Raw genomic sequence first — 17,709 nt, 5'->3', positions numbered from 1 at the left:
AGGAATCCCTCCCTGTCATGTTTTTGAAATTCCAAATGTAATATACAATTTACAAGCAAATTACAGAAATCAATGTCCCTCCAACTGCTGTACCCTCCAATTCCAAGGCCTGTAATGTCATTTAAGTACAACTAATGATTTAAAATTTTCATTTCACTAAAATAATCATAGATTATAACAGCTGAATAAAGTTGCTGGTTACTTGCATGTAAGGGGTTACTGTTAACCCCTTTTCTTCAAAGTTTCTTCTTTTTTGTTCTCTTCTTTGATTTGCACTGAAAACCCAAATCAACGATTAAATCATTTGAATAACCGAACAATTCCCAGTTTTTAAAAACCCTAATTACCCAATTTCCTATGCGAAATTCCACTCCTTAATTTTTCATTTCAAGTTTCATTCTCCCCCTCTCCAAGAAAAACAATGGATTTACCTCAACCATAAAAAACCCAGGCTCCATAGCTCAAGAGGCTTTTAGAAAAGAAGATTGTTTTAAGCTTTATTTCCTGTTTCAAACGAAACCCAGAATTCTTTATTCATCGAGGAAGCATATATTTAAGGGGGAAATGCCAAGCATAGCCGTAAAATTATACAGTGTATTCTTCAAGTTCCTCTTCAAGCATCGTTTACAGAATCGGATCCAAACCCATGTCGACGAATCATCCAATCCGTACGGTGTCACTACCCGACCCGAAGAATCCGTTTCCGCCGCCAACCCTTCTTTCACCGACGGTATAGCCTCTAAGGATATCCACATCGACCCTACTGCCACAGCCCTTTCGGTTCGGATCTTCCTCCCTGAATCGTCACTTTCCCCTCCCGAGCAACCCGAACCGAAATCCAAGCCAAGGTCGTTCCAACGGGATGACCGGAGGAATAGTTATCCTTATATCGGTGCCCCAATTAATGATCCGAGAAGGTGCAGTTTTGAAGGGTTGAGTTTTAGATCCGACAGTAATGTCTATCGAGGGTATTCGCCATTACCTCAAAATAGTCGAAGATTGCCGATAATATTACAGTTTCACGGTGGCGGTTGGGTGAGTGGGAGCAATGAATCAGTTGCTAACGATGTTTTTTGTCGGAGGATAGCAAAATTGTGTGATGTTATAGTTGTGGCGGTCGGTTATAGGTTGGCGCCGGAGAATAAGTATCCGGCGGCTTTCGAGGATGGATTGAAGGTGTTGCATTGGTTAGCGAAGCAAGCGAATTTAGCTGAGTGTAGTAAGTCTATGGGGAGTGGGGCACTTGGGGTTGGAGCAGAGTTTACTAAGGCTCAAGTTCAAAGGCATATTGTGGATGCTTTTGGGGCGTCCATGGTTGAGCCATGGTTGGCTGCTCATGGAGATCCATCAAGGTTTTTATTCCAATTTTTTTGCTCATATAAAGTTTTTATCTTGATTCTCATTGTTTACCTTAATGAATTCGGTATCCGTATCCAACTTATCTCTGAGTTTGCCGAACATAGGTTTAGTGTACTTTGTGCTTGGCATGAATGGGATGCTGTGATTGTTGTTTTTGTTAGATTTGCTGTGTTTATTCATAAATTTGGTTACGGATAAGTGTTGAAAAATGCAATCGGATCACAGAAGTTTGACTCTATAAACTTAAATTCGATCATTATCGGTAGATGAAGTTTGGTAAAGTTTATCTTAATTGGTTTTATAGTTACAAATTACAATGATATTGGTGTAGTTTCAATATTTCTTGATTAGGGAGATGTGATTTGTTGTAGGCTTGAATTTGCATGATTTGGTTAGATATATGTAAGTTAAATGCTTAATTGTAAATGAGGTTCGATTGTTAAACTTTCGAAAGTAATTTACTTTGGATAACTTGTGATTAGGCTGTTGAAGCTCATGTTAATTCTACAACTAGTCGATAAGTCTTTGATATCTAAAAGTCTGTAGAATCTGATTGCTCTTTCCGGGTGGTTTAGAGGCTTCGGAAGTTGTTGTTCTGTGTTCCACAACTATGCAATATATTGCTATTCTGCCTAATCTTTAACTGTGATATTGTTGAAGCAGATGTGTACTACTTGGAGTAAGTTGTGGAGGAAACATTGCGGATTATGTGGCACGCAAAGCTGTCGAGGCTGGAGGGCTTCTGGATCCTGTCAAGGTTGTAGCACAGGTCCTAATGTACCCATTCTTCGTCGGAAATGTTCCCACACGGTCCGAAATAAATTTGGCAAACTCCTACTTCTATGACAAGGCAATGTGCTTACTTGCATGGAAACTCTTTCTTCCCGAGGAAGAGTTCAGCCTCGACCACCCAGCTGCCAATCCACTCATCCCAGACAGGACCCCCCCTTTGAAGCTCATACCCCCAACGCTGACAGTCGTAGCAGAACATGACTGGATGAGAGACCGAGCTATTGCTTACTCGGAGACGCTACGGAAGGTAAATGTCGATGCACCTGTTCTTGAGTACAAGGATGCGGTTCACGAATTTGCAACACTAGACATGCTTCTAAACACCCCTCAGGCTCAGGCCTGTGCCGAGGATATCGCCATCTGGATTAAGAAGTACATCTCATTGCGAGGTCACGAGTTCTCGTATTAAGTGAATGGTTTTAAATGTAGAGAAAAAAAACTTGCGGCCAAGCATCATTTTCGTTTTCGGTCGAAAAAAGAGAGTGATGCAAATTTGCCATACACAAGATGGGGATAATATATTGCATTTGTTCTTTCTTATGAATCCATCATCTAGCTTGTTTATACCATGTCCTGTTTTGTTCTTTCTGTAAGATAACTGAAAATAGATTAGTGAGCTGGAATTAGAATGTACTATTTCTCGTGCATATTTTTATTCAACGGACCACTTGGTTACCGGACTTTGGGTGAGCGTCCGACAATGGTATTTTAAGAAAAATGAAGAGCTCGGGTAACATGGACTGCCTGAACCACCTATGTGTTTTCCATATATGTTTTACAGTTCGAAGTTTCTCGCTTTAGAAGGAAGCTTTGGCAATGGCAGACTTGTTATCGTATTCGAAACGTGTTGAAACAGATGTCCCATTAACAACTTGACCTAAATGGCAGTTTAAAGTTGAGACTTGGGATGCTTTTATTCTACTCAAGATTTGATGGGAACACCTTAATAATATTATCTACTTCAGCCACTGTTTGATAGTCTATTTCTACCATTTGAAAGCAACTGAAATTCACAAAACTTAATTATGCAAAAAGGTAAACCCAATTAGTCCAATAATCATTTTCATGGATGGAACCTTAAAGACCAAGAAAGAGCTATAAAGTTTGATTATTGTGAAGTACAGCATCCTCATGCTTGAATCATATTGGTTTCCTTTAAAAGATTTTAAAGCCTCACATACCATTATGCCTTTTTTAAAATTTCAAGGATCATATGATAGATTTTCTGAAGTCCACTAATTGCTCTGATTTTTAACACATATATCTTCAAATAACTTCAATAATAATAAGGCTTATATAACAGATAAGTACCAAAAGAATATTTTCTTTTTTATTTAAGTACTTAAAGTTTTTTTGGGTCAAAATAAGTATCTAAAATCATTTTTTTTGTCAAAATAGGTACCTATAGTATTCAATTTTTTTCATCTGAGTACCTAAAGTATTCTTTAATTAATGTCACATGTCAACTTTTTTTAGAACTTGGATGAAAAAGTTTAAATAGTTTAGATGCATATTTTGACATAAAATACTTTAAGTGCCTATTTTAACTAAAAAAATAACTTTAGATACTTATTTTGATCAAAAACTATTTTAGGTATGAAAAAGATGATATACATTATGTGCTTATTTGTGATATAAGTCTCATAATAATTAAATACATTCATTAGATACATAACCTTTTAAAAAATCATACCATTGATATAAAAGTTTACGTTGATCCATAAACTTATAGCTTATTATTGTATCCCTCGAACCCCAACAAGCCAGCCAGCATTGGCCCTCAAAGCAAAAACAAATAAAATTGCACGTAAATTATAGTTCAATTATAGGAAGATAGACTTTAGTTGCAGCAGGAATATGATAATATGTCAACCACGACGACCAACACTTGGTTCTTCCATATATAACCAGCACCACCTCCCTTGTCTCATACAAATCCTTCACTTTGATCGAAACTTGGAGAGATTTTGAAGATTTTGATTGCTTTTTTTTTCAAAATGGGAAGACAACCCTGCTGTGATGAAGTTGGAATAAAGCGAGGGCAATGGACCATGGAAGAAGATCGTAAGCTGATGAACTTTATATTCAACGATGGACCATGGAAGTTGGCGAAAGGTTCCCAAGCTTGCTGGTAATTAAATGCTTTACTGAGTTGAAATATATATGATGGTTTAGAAAAGGTTTCAGGATTTGTTTGGTACTGTGATTTGTAGGGCTGTTGAGATGTGGAAAAAGTTGCAGGTTGAGATGGATTCATTATCTACGACCTGACCTTAAGAGAGGGGCTTTTACGGGATTCTGAAGGGCATCGGATTATCCAACTCCATTCCCGTCTCGGAAACAGGTATACATCTCCCTCTACACCTTCTCTGTTCTGTTATTTGGACTTTCTTTTGGCACGACAATCAATCCATTAGTATTGAAAGAACCACTTGACAGTGGACACTATTTGAAACGTAATCGAAATCAACAAAACAGCCAGAACAAAAACACAAAAGGAAACAGACAAAACAGCGAACATCCCCCGTTGCCTAACCAAATCATGAAATAATTGACCCCAAGGCTAAGCTGAAACCCACAACCATTGACAAATCCATAAGATAGAATCCATGCACCTGGAATACACGTTTAAAAGTACCTACACATCCAAATGCACTGCCCCCATTGCCCACGGCATAATCAAATGAGTCAAGAAATGAACGAGCACGATCAGAGGTGTGTTCAGTTAAATTTATTTTCACGAACAAGCTCGTTTATTGACTTGTTTATAAGTTCGTATGTTGACTCATTTATAAGTTGTTTAACGTATTCACTTTTTCCCTTTTTTACATTTTATATATTAATGAAAATAAAGACTAAATTAAATATAGAATGAATTTTGAAGTTCAAACTGTAAAGTCGAAGAAGCTTAATAAAGAGGGGGTGTAATTTCACCATTTTTCTTCGATTTATAAATAAAAATGTAAAAGGAAAATGTTAATTTCTTCTTAAACTCCAACCATATAAATCGTAATCAGGGCTGATGCACTAAGCCCCAAGTGCATCACATTATTTTGATAATATGATTAAATTTAGTTTAATGTGTTAAGAAAAAAAATTGCATATCATTATTTTTAATAGAAGAAAATAAAATTTTAGACCCCTATTATTAAATTTTTGGATCCTATGAACATAATTATGAACATGACAAAAGGCAAGACGGACCAGTGGTGTCATGCCCCTCAAATTTTTTAAAAAATCATAATAAATTTTAATTTTTTTTAATGTTTTTGATTAAACTCTTCCCAAAATTTTTAAAAATTCTCATTAAACTTATCAAGATTTCAAAATTTTTAGTTTCCCCCTATCTGTAGTTAGAAAGCCAGCATGAAGCTGCTCAAGCGTATGTTAGTGCTGCTCATTGCTATAAGAAAACATCACCGAAGGGTAAGTGATTTGTACATAGTTTCACTTAGTGAAAATCGTTGCCCATTACTAAATTGTGTTTCTATGCAGAGGCTATATCGTGCTTGCAGCAGGCAGTGAACATGTTTTGTGATATTGGAAGGCTCAATATGGCCGCAAGGTATTATAAGGTATTGTTTCTTCATTCATATGCAAGAATAATTTTATAGTACGTACTTTTCATTTTCTTTTCTTTTGTTCTTGTTGAATTCTTATCCATGTTAGTGTATGTATTAGGATATAGATGTGTAATTTCAATTTTTTTTTTAAGTCTTTTCATATATTTGGAGGGTCATGCCCATGCCCCATCCATGTTAGTGTATGTGTTAGGATATAGATGTGTAATTTCATTTTTTTTAAGTCTTTTCATATATTTGGAGGGTCATGTACATGCCCCATGTCCTTGTCCGTACATGTGTCTGATACGGATGTTGGACATGGATACTTCAAGAAAATTGAAGTGACAGATTTGTATTGTTTCCTCATTCTTTTCTCACATTGTTACCAGTAATGTTAAACCTTCAAGGCACTCATGTTTTTTCATAGTACTGTTACTGATTTCCCTTGGTGTCCACAACTTTGTATCATGATGTCGCTTATGGTTATTGATAGACGTGAATGCCTCTTTGATGTGCAGGAAATTGCCGAATTATATGAATCTGAACAAAACATTGAACAGGCCATGGATTATTACGAAAAGGCTGCAGATTTCTTCCAAAGTGAAGAAGTATCTACTTCAGCCAATCAGTGCACGCAGAAAGTTGCACAATTTGCTGCTCAGATAGAACAGTGAGCATATTCACTTCTAATAGATGTTCTTGCTATGATTTTGTTCTGTTTGCTCAGATAAATACAGCACCCCATGTAAAATTTGAGAAAATTTTATATCCCTGCTTTTGAATTTCTTCAGATACCAGAAAGCCATCGAGATCTATGAAGAGATAGCACGGCAGTCAATTACCAATAACTTGCTGAAGAATGGAGTTAAAGGGCATCTTTTTAATGCTGGCATTTTTCAACTCTGCAAAGGCGATGCCTTTGCAATCACCAATGTGTGATATCAGGTTGACTTTTTGGCATCGTAAGAACATGTTTACCTCTGGTTAAACATAAGCAGCTTGGTTTTCAACTGCAATAATCAGATTGTTGCTAATAATTTTGCATGTATTGATCTCATTTCATCTTGTAACTTCTTTACCTATCAAGAAAGATTCGTTGAACCCGAAAATTAATTACATTGGTTCGTGTAGATTTACTTTTAGGGTTTAAACTTATGGCCCTTTGAGTCCAAAAAATTAATCTCAAAAGACAACACAATTTGCCACACAAGTGAACTGTTACCTTGAGGTGGCAATAACTTCAAACAGAATGAATGTTTTACCTCAATGTACAAATCCAAAACAGTCCCCTATCTTTAAGATTCCTTGCTTTTAGGTGGCTCTTTCACACAGTCACACTAGATGTTGGAGATGGTCTATGCTCTGAAACTTCAGCCAAATCCGTATGCTCGGCAAAACTCTTTACATCGGAATTCTCAGATTCCCTTCTGTAAGAAGCAACTTCCTGGGAGAAGCTGCATGCAAAGTTTTCTTCTGTCTGGTCTTCGTCAGCTTCTAAAGGCTCCTTTGGTGCGGAAGAGGAGATTTTTTTTGCTGCTAGGATCATGCTTGAATTGCTAGATCAGCCATGAAAACTGCAAATTGTTGCCTTGCCAGCATTTCCATTTACAAATGCCCTTTCTGCTGAGAGGCGTGTGCTGTAAGTTATACGAGCCGAGCAATTGTTCAATGTCTCGGATACGATACCATCATCATCATTTTCCATATCTTCCAGCTCCACAGAGATAAGATCATCATATTGTGGAAAGTGCTCCTTCAAAACATCAACGTAATATTGACAAAACAGATTTCAGTTGCCTTTCATTGACCACAAAGGACATACATACAAGCCAATCGTGTTCTATGCTATTAAATGAAAACCTCATCATTGCAAATAACTAGACGTCTAAGTAGTTATTTTGTTACCACACTTCACCTTTCTTGAAGCATAATCCGCCTAGGATTCTCCAATGTCCAAAATACATGGAAATCTTTGGGAAAATGAATATATTCGTATTACGCACATACTCATGTGTTTACACCTAACTTCAATCAACAGAGCTAAGAAGGCCCATTGTTTGGCCAATGTACTTATTGCATCTTTCCACTTTCAAGATGTAGTAGAAGATGAATAGTGGGAAAACCCATCATCGCAAAAGATGGAGCTAATACAATTTCTCAAATGAAGAGAGGGAGAGAGCAACTCACATTTGCAAAATCAGATGGCAATGGTGAAATAACTCTGAAGGCAGTAGGCCTGTTATCCAAATTGTATTTACTCATCGGAAATGGATGTGCTAATGGTGCTGACAGACAAGACTGGTGCTTTGATTTATGACTGGGGGACAGAACATTCTCCGTTGACATGTCCTTGTCTATCATGCCCATAGAGCATGGTGTTGCAGCAGAAGCATCAGGTTCAGAGGATCTTGGAGTTGAAGCTTTGGCAGAATCTGCCGCAATGCCCACCTTTTGCCTTTTGGCAGCTTGGTCAATATCGCCTTTGACCCCACCAGACTGCAAAGAGGTTGAAAAAGACAAATGTTAAACCTGCCTTAATATGGGATACTATCACATTCGTACTTTAAAAAACCTAACGTTCTGTTTCATCCTTCTTTCTCAACTTGTGTCAGCGTGTATATGCAGTCAAACTATTGGAAAATTGAAGGCATGCATGTTTGACAACGCACAATAGTGAAGTTTTTCCCATCACTTCACTACAGGATTCTAATTAATTTCAAAACTACTATGAGAACATGCAACTTCTAAACCCGATTTCTATACATAACAATTCTTAAGACATCAAATTACTCAGACTGGATATTTAGGAATATAGTATATAAAAGTAAACTAAGTTCCCAGTAATTGTTTCTCAAGTTTGTCTAACTGGCGCCGAAAGTCATTCCGCTTCTGTTCCATCATTTCCTGCTTCTTGCGTAATTCCTCTTTCATCTGCTCCAAAGTCTCTAATTTTTTCCATGGTGGAGTTGGAACCATGGGACCATTAATGCTATTAGGCTTGGGGGAATTCAGAGAAGTCACATCAACACTATGGATAACATTGCTCTTTTGAAGAACAGGTGGAAGATTATCTTTTCCTCTATTCGCAGCTGGCTGAGCTGGAATAACAGAAGTATTAGACCACGTGGAGTTACCGATGCACCACTTCCACTGTTTATGCCACCATGAGGAGTGTTATCTCGATTGGCCCACCACATCTTAATAAACCGGTTACCCATTACAGCATCAGGCGCCTTCAGAGAAGTTCTGCCTCCTCCCTCCTTGAAAACTGTACAAAGGCACGTTCACTATTTAACGGAATATGAATGTCAATAACCGTTCCAAACTTAAGAAAATGAGAAAGAAGAGCCTCTCTTTTGTTGCTTTTCTGGGGAATCCCATTGACAAACAGTGTACATTGTGCCTTTGTAGTTGGTTTTCTGCTCTTACGCAAACAATCAGTCAGCGACTTCATTGATGAATCCATAACTTTGGAGCCAATCTGCTTAACCTGACTGTAATTACCTTGAGAGCTAGGATATGCTTGTTCTCCCTTGGTTTCATTCTCAAGACAGTCCAAGGATGTGAGACAAATTTTATCTTTAATATTTATTCTATTTCTTAGATCTACCAGTTCTACCCATGACAGCATCACATAAACTGCCATGATGATAATCAGAGATATCCTCATTTAGTAAGAATTCTGTTCCATCAATCTCAGGTGAATGTAGTCCAGAGAGTGCAGCCGATGCTTCCAGACCATTGTTATTCCACAAGGGTTGATCAGGATCATACAAGTCAGCACCACTTATACTGGTAGAACCAGTACCATTCATACCTAAAGCATCCTCAGTTGTTACAGGCTTGCAATTTTTGTTTTGTAGACCCTTTCTGTTCATCAAAGTTGTTGTAGAAACACATGCAGGTAGTGCTCCACGTCCACCAGGTGTTGGCAATAATTTTACAGTTGGAACTGCAATAGGAAGGTTAAACTGTGACAGACTCTGCAAATCGGAAAAGAAGCCACTGTTAAGTAGAATACATGGTGAATGCTAGCTGTTTCAGGGTGATAAAAATGAATCAAAGCCAACGAAGGAAATTCCCTACCAATGCAATTTGGATTCCAGATTAGTGTATGCATTATGAACGAGATAATAAGTTATATGACACTATAAATTGGAAAAGAAATCACTCCACCAGTCAATATAGAATGTTGAGCAAATACCAATGATTTAAGAACAAATATAATTGCAGAGATCTCTATAATTGTAGTACTCTTAGTCAATGCTTAAAGCATAGAATTGATCTATAAGCATGAAGTTTCTTGATTTGCATTAAGTAATCCCGCCGTACTATTCTGGAGGCTTCCCATCAAGAAGATATTTTAAGACCAACAGCATGAGGGCTAAATTAGCAGAAAAAGCAGAAGCAGGTAATCTATATGGTATGCATGTTACTTTTGTTGGTTAAGAAATGTTTGAAATGTAAATAGAAGACCAGGAAAAGTAGAAGGAAAGAAAGGATGGAAGCAAATACAGTTGCTAGGTGTTAAGGAAAAATATTAGAAAGCAACATGACAATAATTTGCAGAATTAGAGTATTTAGACTTAAACACAACAGCAAACCACAAGGTTAAAGCCCCGCCTCTGGTGGTACTGCAGCATTTTATGCAGGTATACTGCCAACAAAAGCAATTAAAAGGGGTTAAAAAGGAAACATAACAATCAAAAACATTTTGAGACAGTATTCATCCTATACTTTTTGTAGGTAACCAGAGATGATAAACTGCTTGAACATGCCAACCTCCCAGGTTGGTCCTAATGTAATCAAATTGCCACAGTTATTTATAGAAATTTTGTAAAGCCTTGCTGTATAAGCAATCACATGTCAAAATCAAGACAGGCATTAACAAAATCCATACCTGTGTTGAAAATTGAGGCACATGCACCGAGAGTGCATGAGAAAACATAAGAAGAAAAATGAATTAAAAAAAAGGGGCACCGAAAGGTGCAGATTTTGTTGGAAAAAATGGTAAAATCCTAAATTTTAGTCATTGTAATTTAGGGTATTTACAAATTAATCCTTAAGCTTCAACTACAAATACCCTAACTCATTTAGTTTCAAAATCATCCCAAATCATTCTAGCTTTCTCCAAATACTAGAGAGTTTAGAGAGTTTCTTGAGAGTTGTTTTCTCCTTTTTATCAAGAGAGAATTATTATTGTTTTCTCCTTGGTAGATAGAGAGAAGTTGTAATTCCTATTTTCTCATAGTGAAATTCTTCTACCATTGCCCGTAGTTTTTACCCTATATTATTTAGGGGTTTTCCACGTAAAATTTGTATCTTCTTTATCTTTATTTTTATTTTCTCAAATTATCAGTTGAGATTTTGCTCTATCCGATAGCCATCTTCCGCAACAATTGGTATCCGAGCCAGATTAAAGTGTGTAATATCTACTTATTATCTTTGTGGTTGCCACTAAAAGGTGGATCCTCCAACATAAGAAAGTAAGAAGGAATTACTCATTCTTTGAAGGTTCCAGAGAACTATTCACGATAGTGAAATAGTGGGAGTTATCCGTAATAGAAGCTATGGCAACGAAATTTGATATTGAAAAGTTCAATGGGAGAAATTTCCCATTGTCAAAATTGAAGATGAATGTCATTTTGAGGAAAGACGGTTGTCTAGCAGCTATCAGTGAAAGACCGGTAGATTTCACAGATGACAACAAATGGATCGAGATGGACGAGAATGCTATGGAAAACTTTCATCTAGCATTAACAGATGAAGTATTGTCAAACATCAAGGAGAAGAAGACAACTAAGGAGATATGGGACCATCTCACCAAATTGTACGAGGCCACATCGTTGCACAATAAAATTTTCCTTAAGAGAAAATTGTACACTCTCCGTATGCCAGAGTCTACTTTAGTGACAGCACTTAAACACACTAAGCACTTTATTTTCTCAGCTTACATCCTTAAGATGTACAATAGGAGAACAAGAACGGGCTGAACTTCTACTTCAAAGTCTACCTGATTCGTATGGTCAACTCATCATCAACTTGACAAACAGTAATGTCACCAGTCTAGTCTTCGATGACGTTGCAGCTGCTGTTCTACAAGAAGAAAATCGGCGCAAGAACAAGGAAGACAGACAAGTAAATCTGCAACAAGAAGAAGCATTGACAACGATGAGAGGGAGATCAACAGAATGTGGCCAAAGTAACATTCACAAACATGGTAGATTGAAGTCAAGAAGCAAAAAGAATTTAAAGTGCTACAACTGTGGAAAGAAGGATCACTTGAAGAAGGATTGTTGGAGTCTAAATAAAAACTCCAATCCACAAGGCAATACCGCAAACACTTCAAATGATGGAGATGCTCTATGTTGTGAAGCGTCAACCACCGTGGAAGGCAGAAAAAGATTTGCAGATATATGGCTCATTGATTCGGGAGAAACATATCGCATAACCTAGAGAAGAGAATGGTTCCATCATTATGAACCTTTCTCAGGAGGATCTGTGTATAGTTGCAATGATCATGCCTTAGAGATCATTGGCGTGGGAACCATCAAATTGAAGATGTATGATGGAACAATTAAAGTTGTTCGAGATGTGCAGCACGTGAAAGACCTGAAGAAAAATTTATTATCCTACGGATTATTGGATAATAATGCAAGCAAGATTGAAACACGGAAAGGAATCATGAAGGTGTTCCGTGGAGCGCTTGTGGTACTGAAAGGCGAAAAGATAGCAGCAAACTTGTACATGCTGAAGGGAGAGACTGTGCTAGAAGCAGAAGCCTCTATTGCCTTATGTAGTTCAGATTCTGTAATTTTATGGCATCAAAAACTTGGACACATGTCAGAACAAGGAATGAAAGTCATTGTGGAGCAAAAGCTACTTTCAGGCTTAACAAATGTATCACTTCCTTTGTGATAGCATTGCATAATAAGTAAGCAGCACCAGTTGAAATTCAATACGTAAAATTCTAGAGGCAAAAGTGTTCTAGAATTGGTTCACTCTGACGTATGGCAAGAACCAGTTATATCCATAAGCGGACCAAAATACTTTGTCTCATTTATTGATGACTACTCCAGGAGATGTTGGGTGTACCCTATTAAGAAGAAGTCAAACGTGTTTTCAACTCTCAAAAACTTCAAAGCGCGGCTGGAACTTGATTCTAGAAATAAGATCAAGTGTTTCAGAATAGATAATGGAGGAGAATACACAAGCGAAGAATTTGATGACTTTTGCAGGAAAGAAGGCATCAAAAGACAGTTCACAGTGGCGAACACTCCTCAACAAAATGGAGTGGAAGAGCGGATGAACAGAACTTTGTTAGAAAGAACAAGAGCAATGTTGAGGAATGCAGGCCTAGAAAAATCATTCTGCAGAAGCAGTCAATACCGCCTGTTATTTGGTGAATCGAGCTTCATCAACTGCAATAGAGCTGAAGACACCAATGGAGATGTGGACTGGTAAACCAGGTGATTATTCAAACCTCCATGTATTTGGAAGTATAGTGTACGTGATGTACAACTCCCAAGAAATTTCAAAGTTGGATCCAAAATCCGAGAAATGCAAATTCTTGGGGTATGCTGATGGTGTAAAGGGGTTTCGCTTGTGGGATCCCACTGCCCGCAAATTGATCATCAGCAGGGATGCTATCTTTGTAGAAGATAAACTACAAAGAAAAGAAGACAATGATAGCGCTGAAAAGTCAGAGACTACTCAGATACATGTGGAAAAGGAGTTTGAACAAGGAGATTCTTCTGAAGCAGAACCAGCACATGATGAACAAGAACTAGAGAGTTCTGAAGCTGCTCCAACAACTCGTCAATCAGATCGTGTGAGAAGACGTCCCAATTGGCACTCAGATTATGTTATAGAAGGTAATATTGCATACTGCCTTTTAAAAGAGGACGGTGAGCCATCAACATACCAGGAGGCAATAAACAGCTCAGATGTTTCACTGTGGATGATGGTGATGCAAGAAGAAATTGAAGCCCTTCATAAAAATAATACATGGGACTTTGTGCCACTACCACAAGGAAGAAAGCCAATTGGTAACAAATGGGTCTTCAAAATCAAGTGGAATAGTGACGATCAAGTGGAGAGGTATCGTGCAAGACTGGTGGTCAAAGGATATGCTAAAAAAGAAGGTATTGATTTCAATGAAATCTTTTCTCCTGTGGTTCAACTAACAACAGTTCGAGTAGTCTTGGCAATGTGTGCTACATTGAACTTACATCTAGAGCAACTAGATGTTAAAACAACTTTTCTTCATGGAAATCTTGAAGAATATATTTATATGCTCCAGCCTGAAGGTTTTGAAGAAGACGAAAAGAAGAACTTGGTTTGCAGGTTGAACAAATCTCTGTACAGTCTAAAGCAGGCGCCGAGGTGTTGGTATAAGAGATTTGATTCCTTCATTATGTGCCTTAGATACAACAGACTTAATGCAAACCCTTGTGCTTATTTCAAGAGGTTTGGTGATAACAATTTTGTTATATTGTTGTTGTATGTGGATGACATGTTGGTTGCAGGACCCAACAAATATCATATTGAAGAATTGAAGGCACAACTGGCTAGGGAATTTGAAATGAAAGACTTGGGATCAACAAACAAGATTCTAGGGATGCAAATTCACCGAGACAAAAGTAATAGGAAGATTTGGCTTTCACAAAAGAATTACTTGAAGAAGATCTTGTCACGATTCAACATGCAAGATTATAAGTCAATTTCTACCCATCTTCCTATTAACTTCAAATTATCTTCCAGTATGAGTCCTAGTAGTGAAGAAGATAGGATGAAGATGTCTCGAGTACCGTATGCATCAACAGTGGGAAGTTTAATGTTCGCTATGATATGCACAAGACCAGACATTGCACAAGCAGTGAGAGTGGTTAGTCGGTACATGGCGAATCCAGACAAAGAGCATTGGAATACAGTAAAGAGGATCCTGAGATACATCAAAGGGACCTCAAATGTTGCATTATGTTACGGAGGATCAAACTTACTTATCAATGGGTATGTTAATTCTGACTATGCAGGGGATTTGGATAAAAACAAATCTACTACAAGATATGTGTTTAAAATTGCTGGTGGAGCTGTAAGCTGGGTTTCAAAATTGTAGTCAGTTGTGGTTACATCCACAACAGAGGCAGAATATGTAGCAGCTACACAAGCCAGTAAAGAAGCAATTTGGTTGAAGATGCTATTGGAGGAGCTTGGGCACAATCAAGAGTATGTCACTTTGTTTTGTGACAGTCAAAGCGCCTTGCATTTAGCAAGGAATCCAACATTTCATTCAAGGACAAAGCACATACGAGTTCAGTACCATTTCATTCGTGAAAAGGTGAAAGAATGAACGATAGATATGCATAAGATCCATACCAAAGACAACATAGAAGATTTCATGATGAAGGCAATCAATGCTGATAAATTTACTTGGTGTCGATCCTCTTGTGGCCTGTCAGAAACGTAAGCAACATGATGGTACAAAGTAGAAAGAATGGTGTGAAAATATGATTGTTCAAATCAAATCTTCAAGTGGGAGATTGTTGAAAATTGAGGCACATGCACCGAAAGTACATGAGAAAACAAAAGAAGTAAATGAATTTAAAAAAGGGCACCGAAAAGTGCAGATTTTGTTGAAAAAAATGGTAAAATACTAAATTTTAGTCATTATAATTCAGGGTATTTACAAATTAGTCCTTAAGCTTCAACTATAAATACCTTAGCTCATTTAGCTTCAAAACCATCCCAAATCATTCTAGCTTTCTCCAATACTTGAGAATTTAGAGAATTTAGAAAGTTTCTTAAGAGTTGTTTTCTCCTTGGTAAATAGAGAGAAGTTGTAATTCCTATTTTCTCATAGTGAAATTCTTATACCGTTGCCCGTGATTTTTACCATATATTATTTAGGGGTTTTCCACGTAAAATTTGTATCTTCTTTATCTTCATTTTTTATTTTCTCAAATTATCAATTGAGATTTTACTCTATCCGATAGCCGTCTTTCGCAACAACCTGAACATCTTCAACAATGATACGATTGACACCATGCTCCATTGGGCACATATCTCCTCTTAGACAAAATCCACACTCCTCAAAGTCTTTACAACGTTGGAGAGGAATGCCCCTATTCAACGAAGAATTTGTAGGTGGCCTGAGAACCCCTTGTAAACCAAGAGGATGGAGTGCATCTAGGCTACCATTCGATATTCCCGGCATAAGCCCAAAGACACTCCATGATGGGCTTTGTGCACTTGAAACATTTGGCAATCCCCTTCCTGTGAAGAAACTTGGAGCAACTGAACCTGGGTGAACCATTTGAGAAGCCATATCAACCAAGTTGAACCTTGAGTCATGTTGATTCCAGGAAGTGTTATCTCTTTCTCTTCCCCTACCAGGACCAGAATCTCCATTGAATGTTTGGTTTGACCTAATTCTCTGGTTTTGATCCAAATTTCCTCAGGGAATTGATGCAAATCTAGGGTGTCTTCTATCAAACTTAGTTGTAAGTCATTTTCTGGAGGCAAACCATTACAATTTTTCCAGGCTTCATCTGCTTGAGGTTCATTTTCTCTGACAGGATACCCATTTTCAAAAGGTTTCTTGTGCTTTCTCTTTGGTCTTGTAAATAGTGGATCTACAGAATCTCTCTCTAATGATTGAGGGTGCCTATCCCGCCTGCGAGGCTTATGGTTGCGATCATCCTCATCACTTCCCTCTTTCTCCTGCTGGATCACTAAAGCAATCAGGAGAACTACCACCAAGTGTAGGTGAAGAAACTTTCAGTTCCATTGCATCATTAAACCTGTGTTCTTTTACCGCATGCAAAGCTATAAATGCTACCCAGATGCAGCAGTCAAACAACTTGAGAAGCAATTTGAAGAAAACCTAAGAATGGAAAAAGAGTTCAGGTAGGTAATAACAACATAAAACAGCAATTTGTTGGCCTGAAAAAAAAAACAGTATTGAAGAAAACAATTTAAGCAAAATGCAAATTAGATTCACAGATGTTAAGTACTTTTACATGAATGGATCAAAAGCATCGTAGGCAACTGAATATAATCTATTAAAACCATTAGAAAATTAGAACTGTAGTGTCCATAGCAAGAGATTATGCAGCGACGCTTAAGAGCTCCTACATGTAACCAAGCATGCATTACACTAATAATGGTTCAACAAGCAGAAATCTAAAAGTTATACGAGTTAAATCTATAAACAAGTAAACTCCAACACCATTTTGAAGATTGACGTGGTCCTCAGTTATTAAACTAGCAAGCAGAATTAACCTTACCAAAACCTCAAAAAGAACAACTTAACCAAATAATACACCATTTTTCGAGCTTGAGCACGCGATGGAAAAAAATAATTTTAATAAGCCACACCAGTAAAATTTCAATCCTAGAAAATAACATTCAGCTCCAACTCAAATATTAAGTAAAAACCAGTTCCGTAATAGATATTCGGCAATCGGTTAATGCATCAAAGTCGGTAACTAAATTACAAAAAAACCCACTATAACTATTTTCTTTGCTCCTTGAGCATGAATTCTAATCAACCATTTAAACTTATCCATTTATGAACTTAGTGAGCATCTTTGGTGGTGAAAGTGTACATTGTTCCCTCGAAAAATAGATTCGAAGAGTTACGTCTACAAAATATGTGTTATTAATAAAATTATAATTTTTTAAACATATATTACCATATATTAATTCTAAAATCTTTTAATATTACATTTATATTTAATGTTATTATTACATTTAAATAAGATATTTTAATTCGCAGCATAAGAGGTACGAACACCGTTTTCCTCGTGAAAATATGTAATGCTCTCGTCTAATCCCTGATGCTCTTTGGGTTCATTGACTCGAAGAGAAGTACAAAATGAAGACACTTTGCCCGACTTCCATTGCTGACGCAAACAGCTCTCCTTTTTGGTGCTCGCTTGCTGGAATATGGTCGGAATTCCATGCAAACTTAGCATGGCCAGTAGGGAATGGG

General features: G+C 37.3%; 2 protein-coding genes and 2 pseudogenes across 2 annotated transcripts; 3 read left to right on the top strand and 1 right to left on the bottom strand.

Moving 5' to 3' along the window:
- The first annotated feature begins 196 nt into the window (after positions 1–196).
- Positions 197–2,796, top strand: LOC120216076 (probable carboxylesterase 11). Its single transcript, XM_039213595.1, has 2 exons — positions 197–1,352; positions 2,023–2,796. Exons 1-2 carry the CDS (start codon positions 565–567, stop codon positions 2,558–2,560), a joined length of 1,326 nt encoding a protein of 441 aa, XP_039069526.1. The 5' UTR covers positions 197–564; the 3' UTR covers positions 2,561–2,796.
- A 1,352-nt stretch (positions 2,797–4,148) lies between these two features.
- On the top strand, positions 4,149–4,568 carry LOC120214947 (annotated as a pseudogene).
- Positions 4,569–5,517: 949 nt separating this feature from the next.
- On the top strand, positions 5,518–6,653 carry LOC120214936 (alpha-soluble NSF attachment protein-like). The gene is made up of 4 exons (XM_039212740.1): positions 5,518–5,533; positions 5,647–5,726; positions 6,233–6,384; positions 6,506–6,653. Exons 1-4 carry the CDS (start codon positions 5,518–5,520, stop codon positions 6,651–6,653), a joined length of 396 nt encoding a protein of 131 aa, XP_039068671.1.
- Positions 6,654–7,038: 385 nt separating this feature from the next.
- LOC120214926 lies at positions 7,039–16,503 on the bottom strand (annotated as a pseudogene).
- Between the last annotated feature and the right edge of the window lie 1,206 nt (positions 16,504–17,709).

The sequence above is a fragment of the Hibiscus syriacus genome, unplaced genomic scaffold (assembly GCF_006381635.1).
Source record: "Hibiscus syriacus cultivar Baekdansim isolate YM2019G1 unplaced genomic scaffold, ASM638163v2 tig00000764_pilon, whole genome shotgun sequence".
Classification (NCBI taxonomy): domain Eukaryota; kingdom Viridiplantae; phylum Streptophyta; class Magnoliopsida; order Malvales; family Malvaceae; genus Hibiscus; species Hibiscus syriacus.
This window is presented reverse-complemented; position numbering and strand designations above follow the sequence as displayed.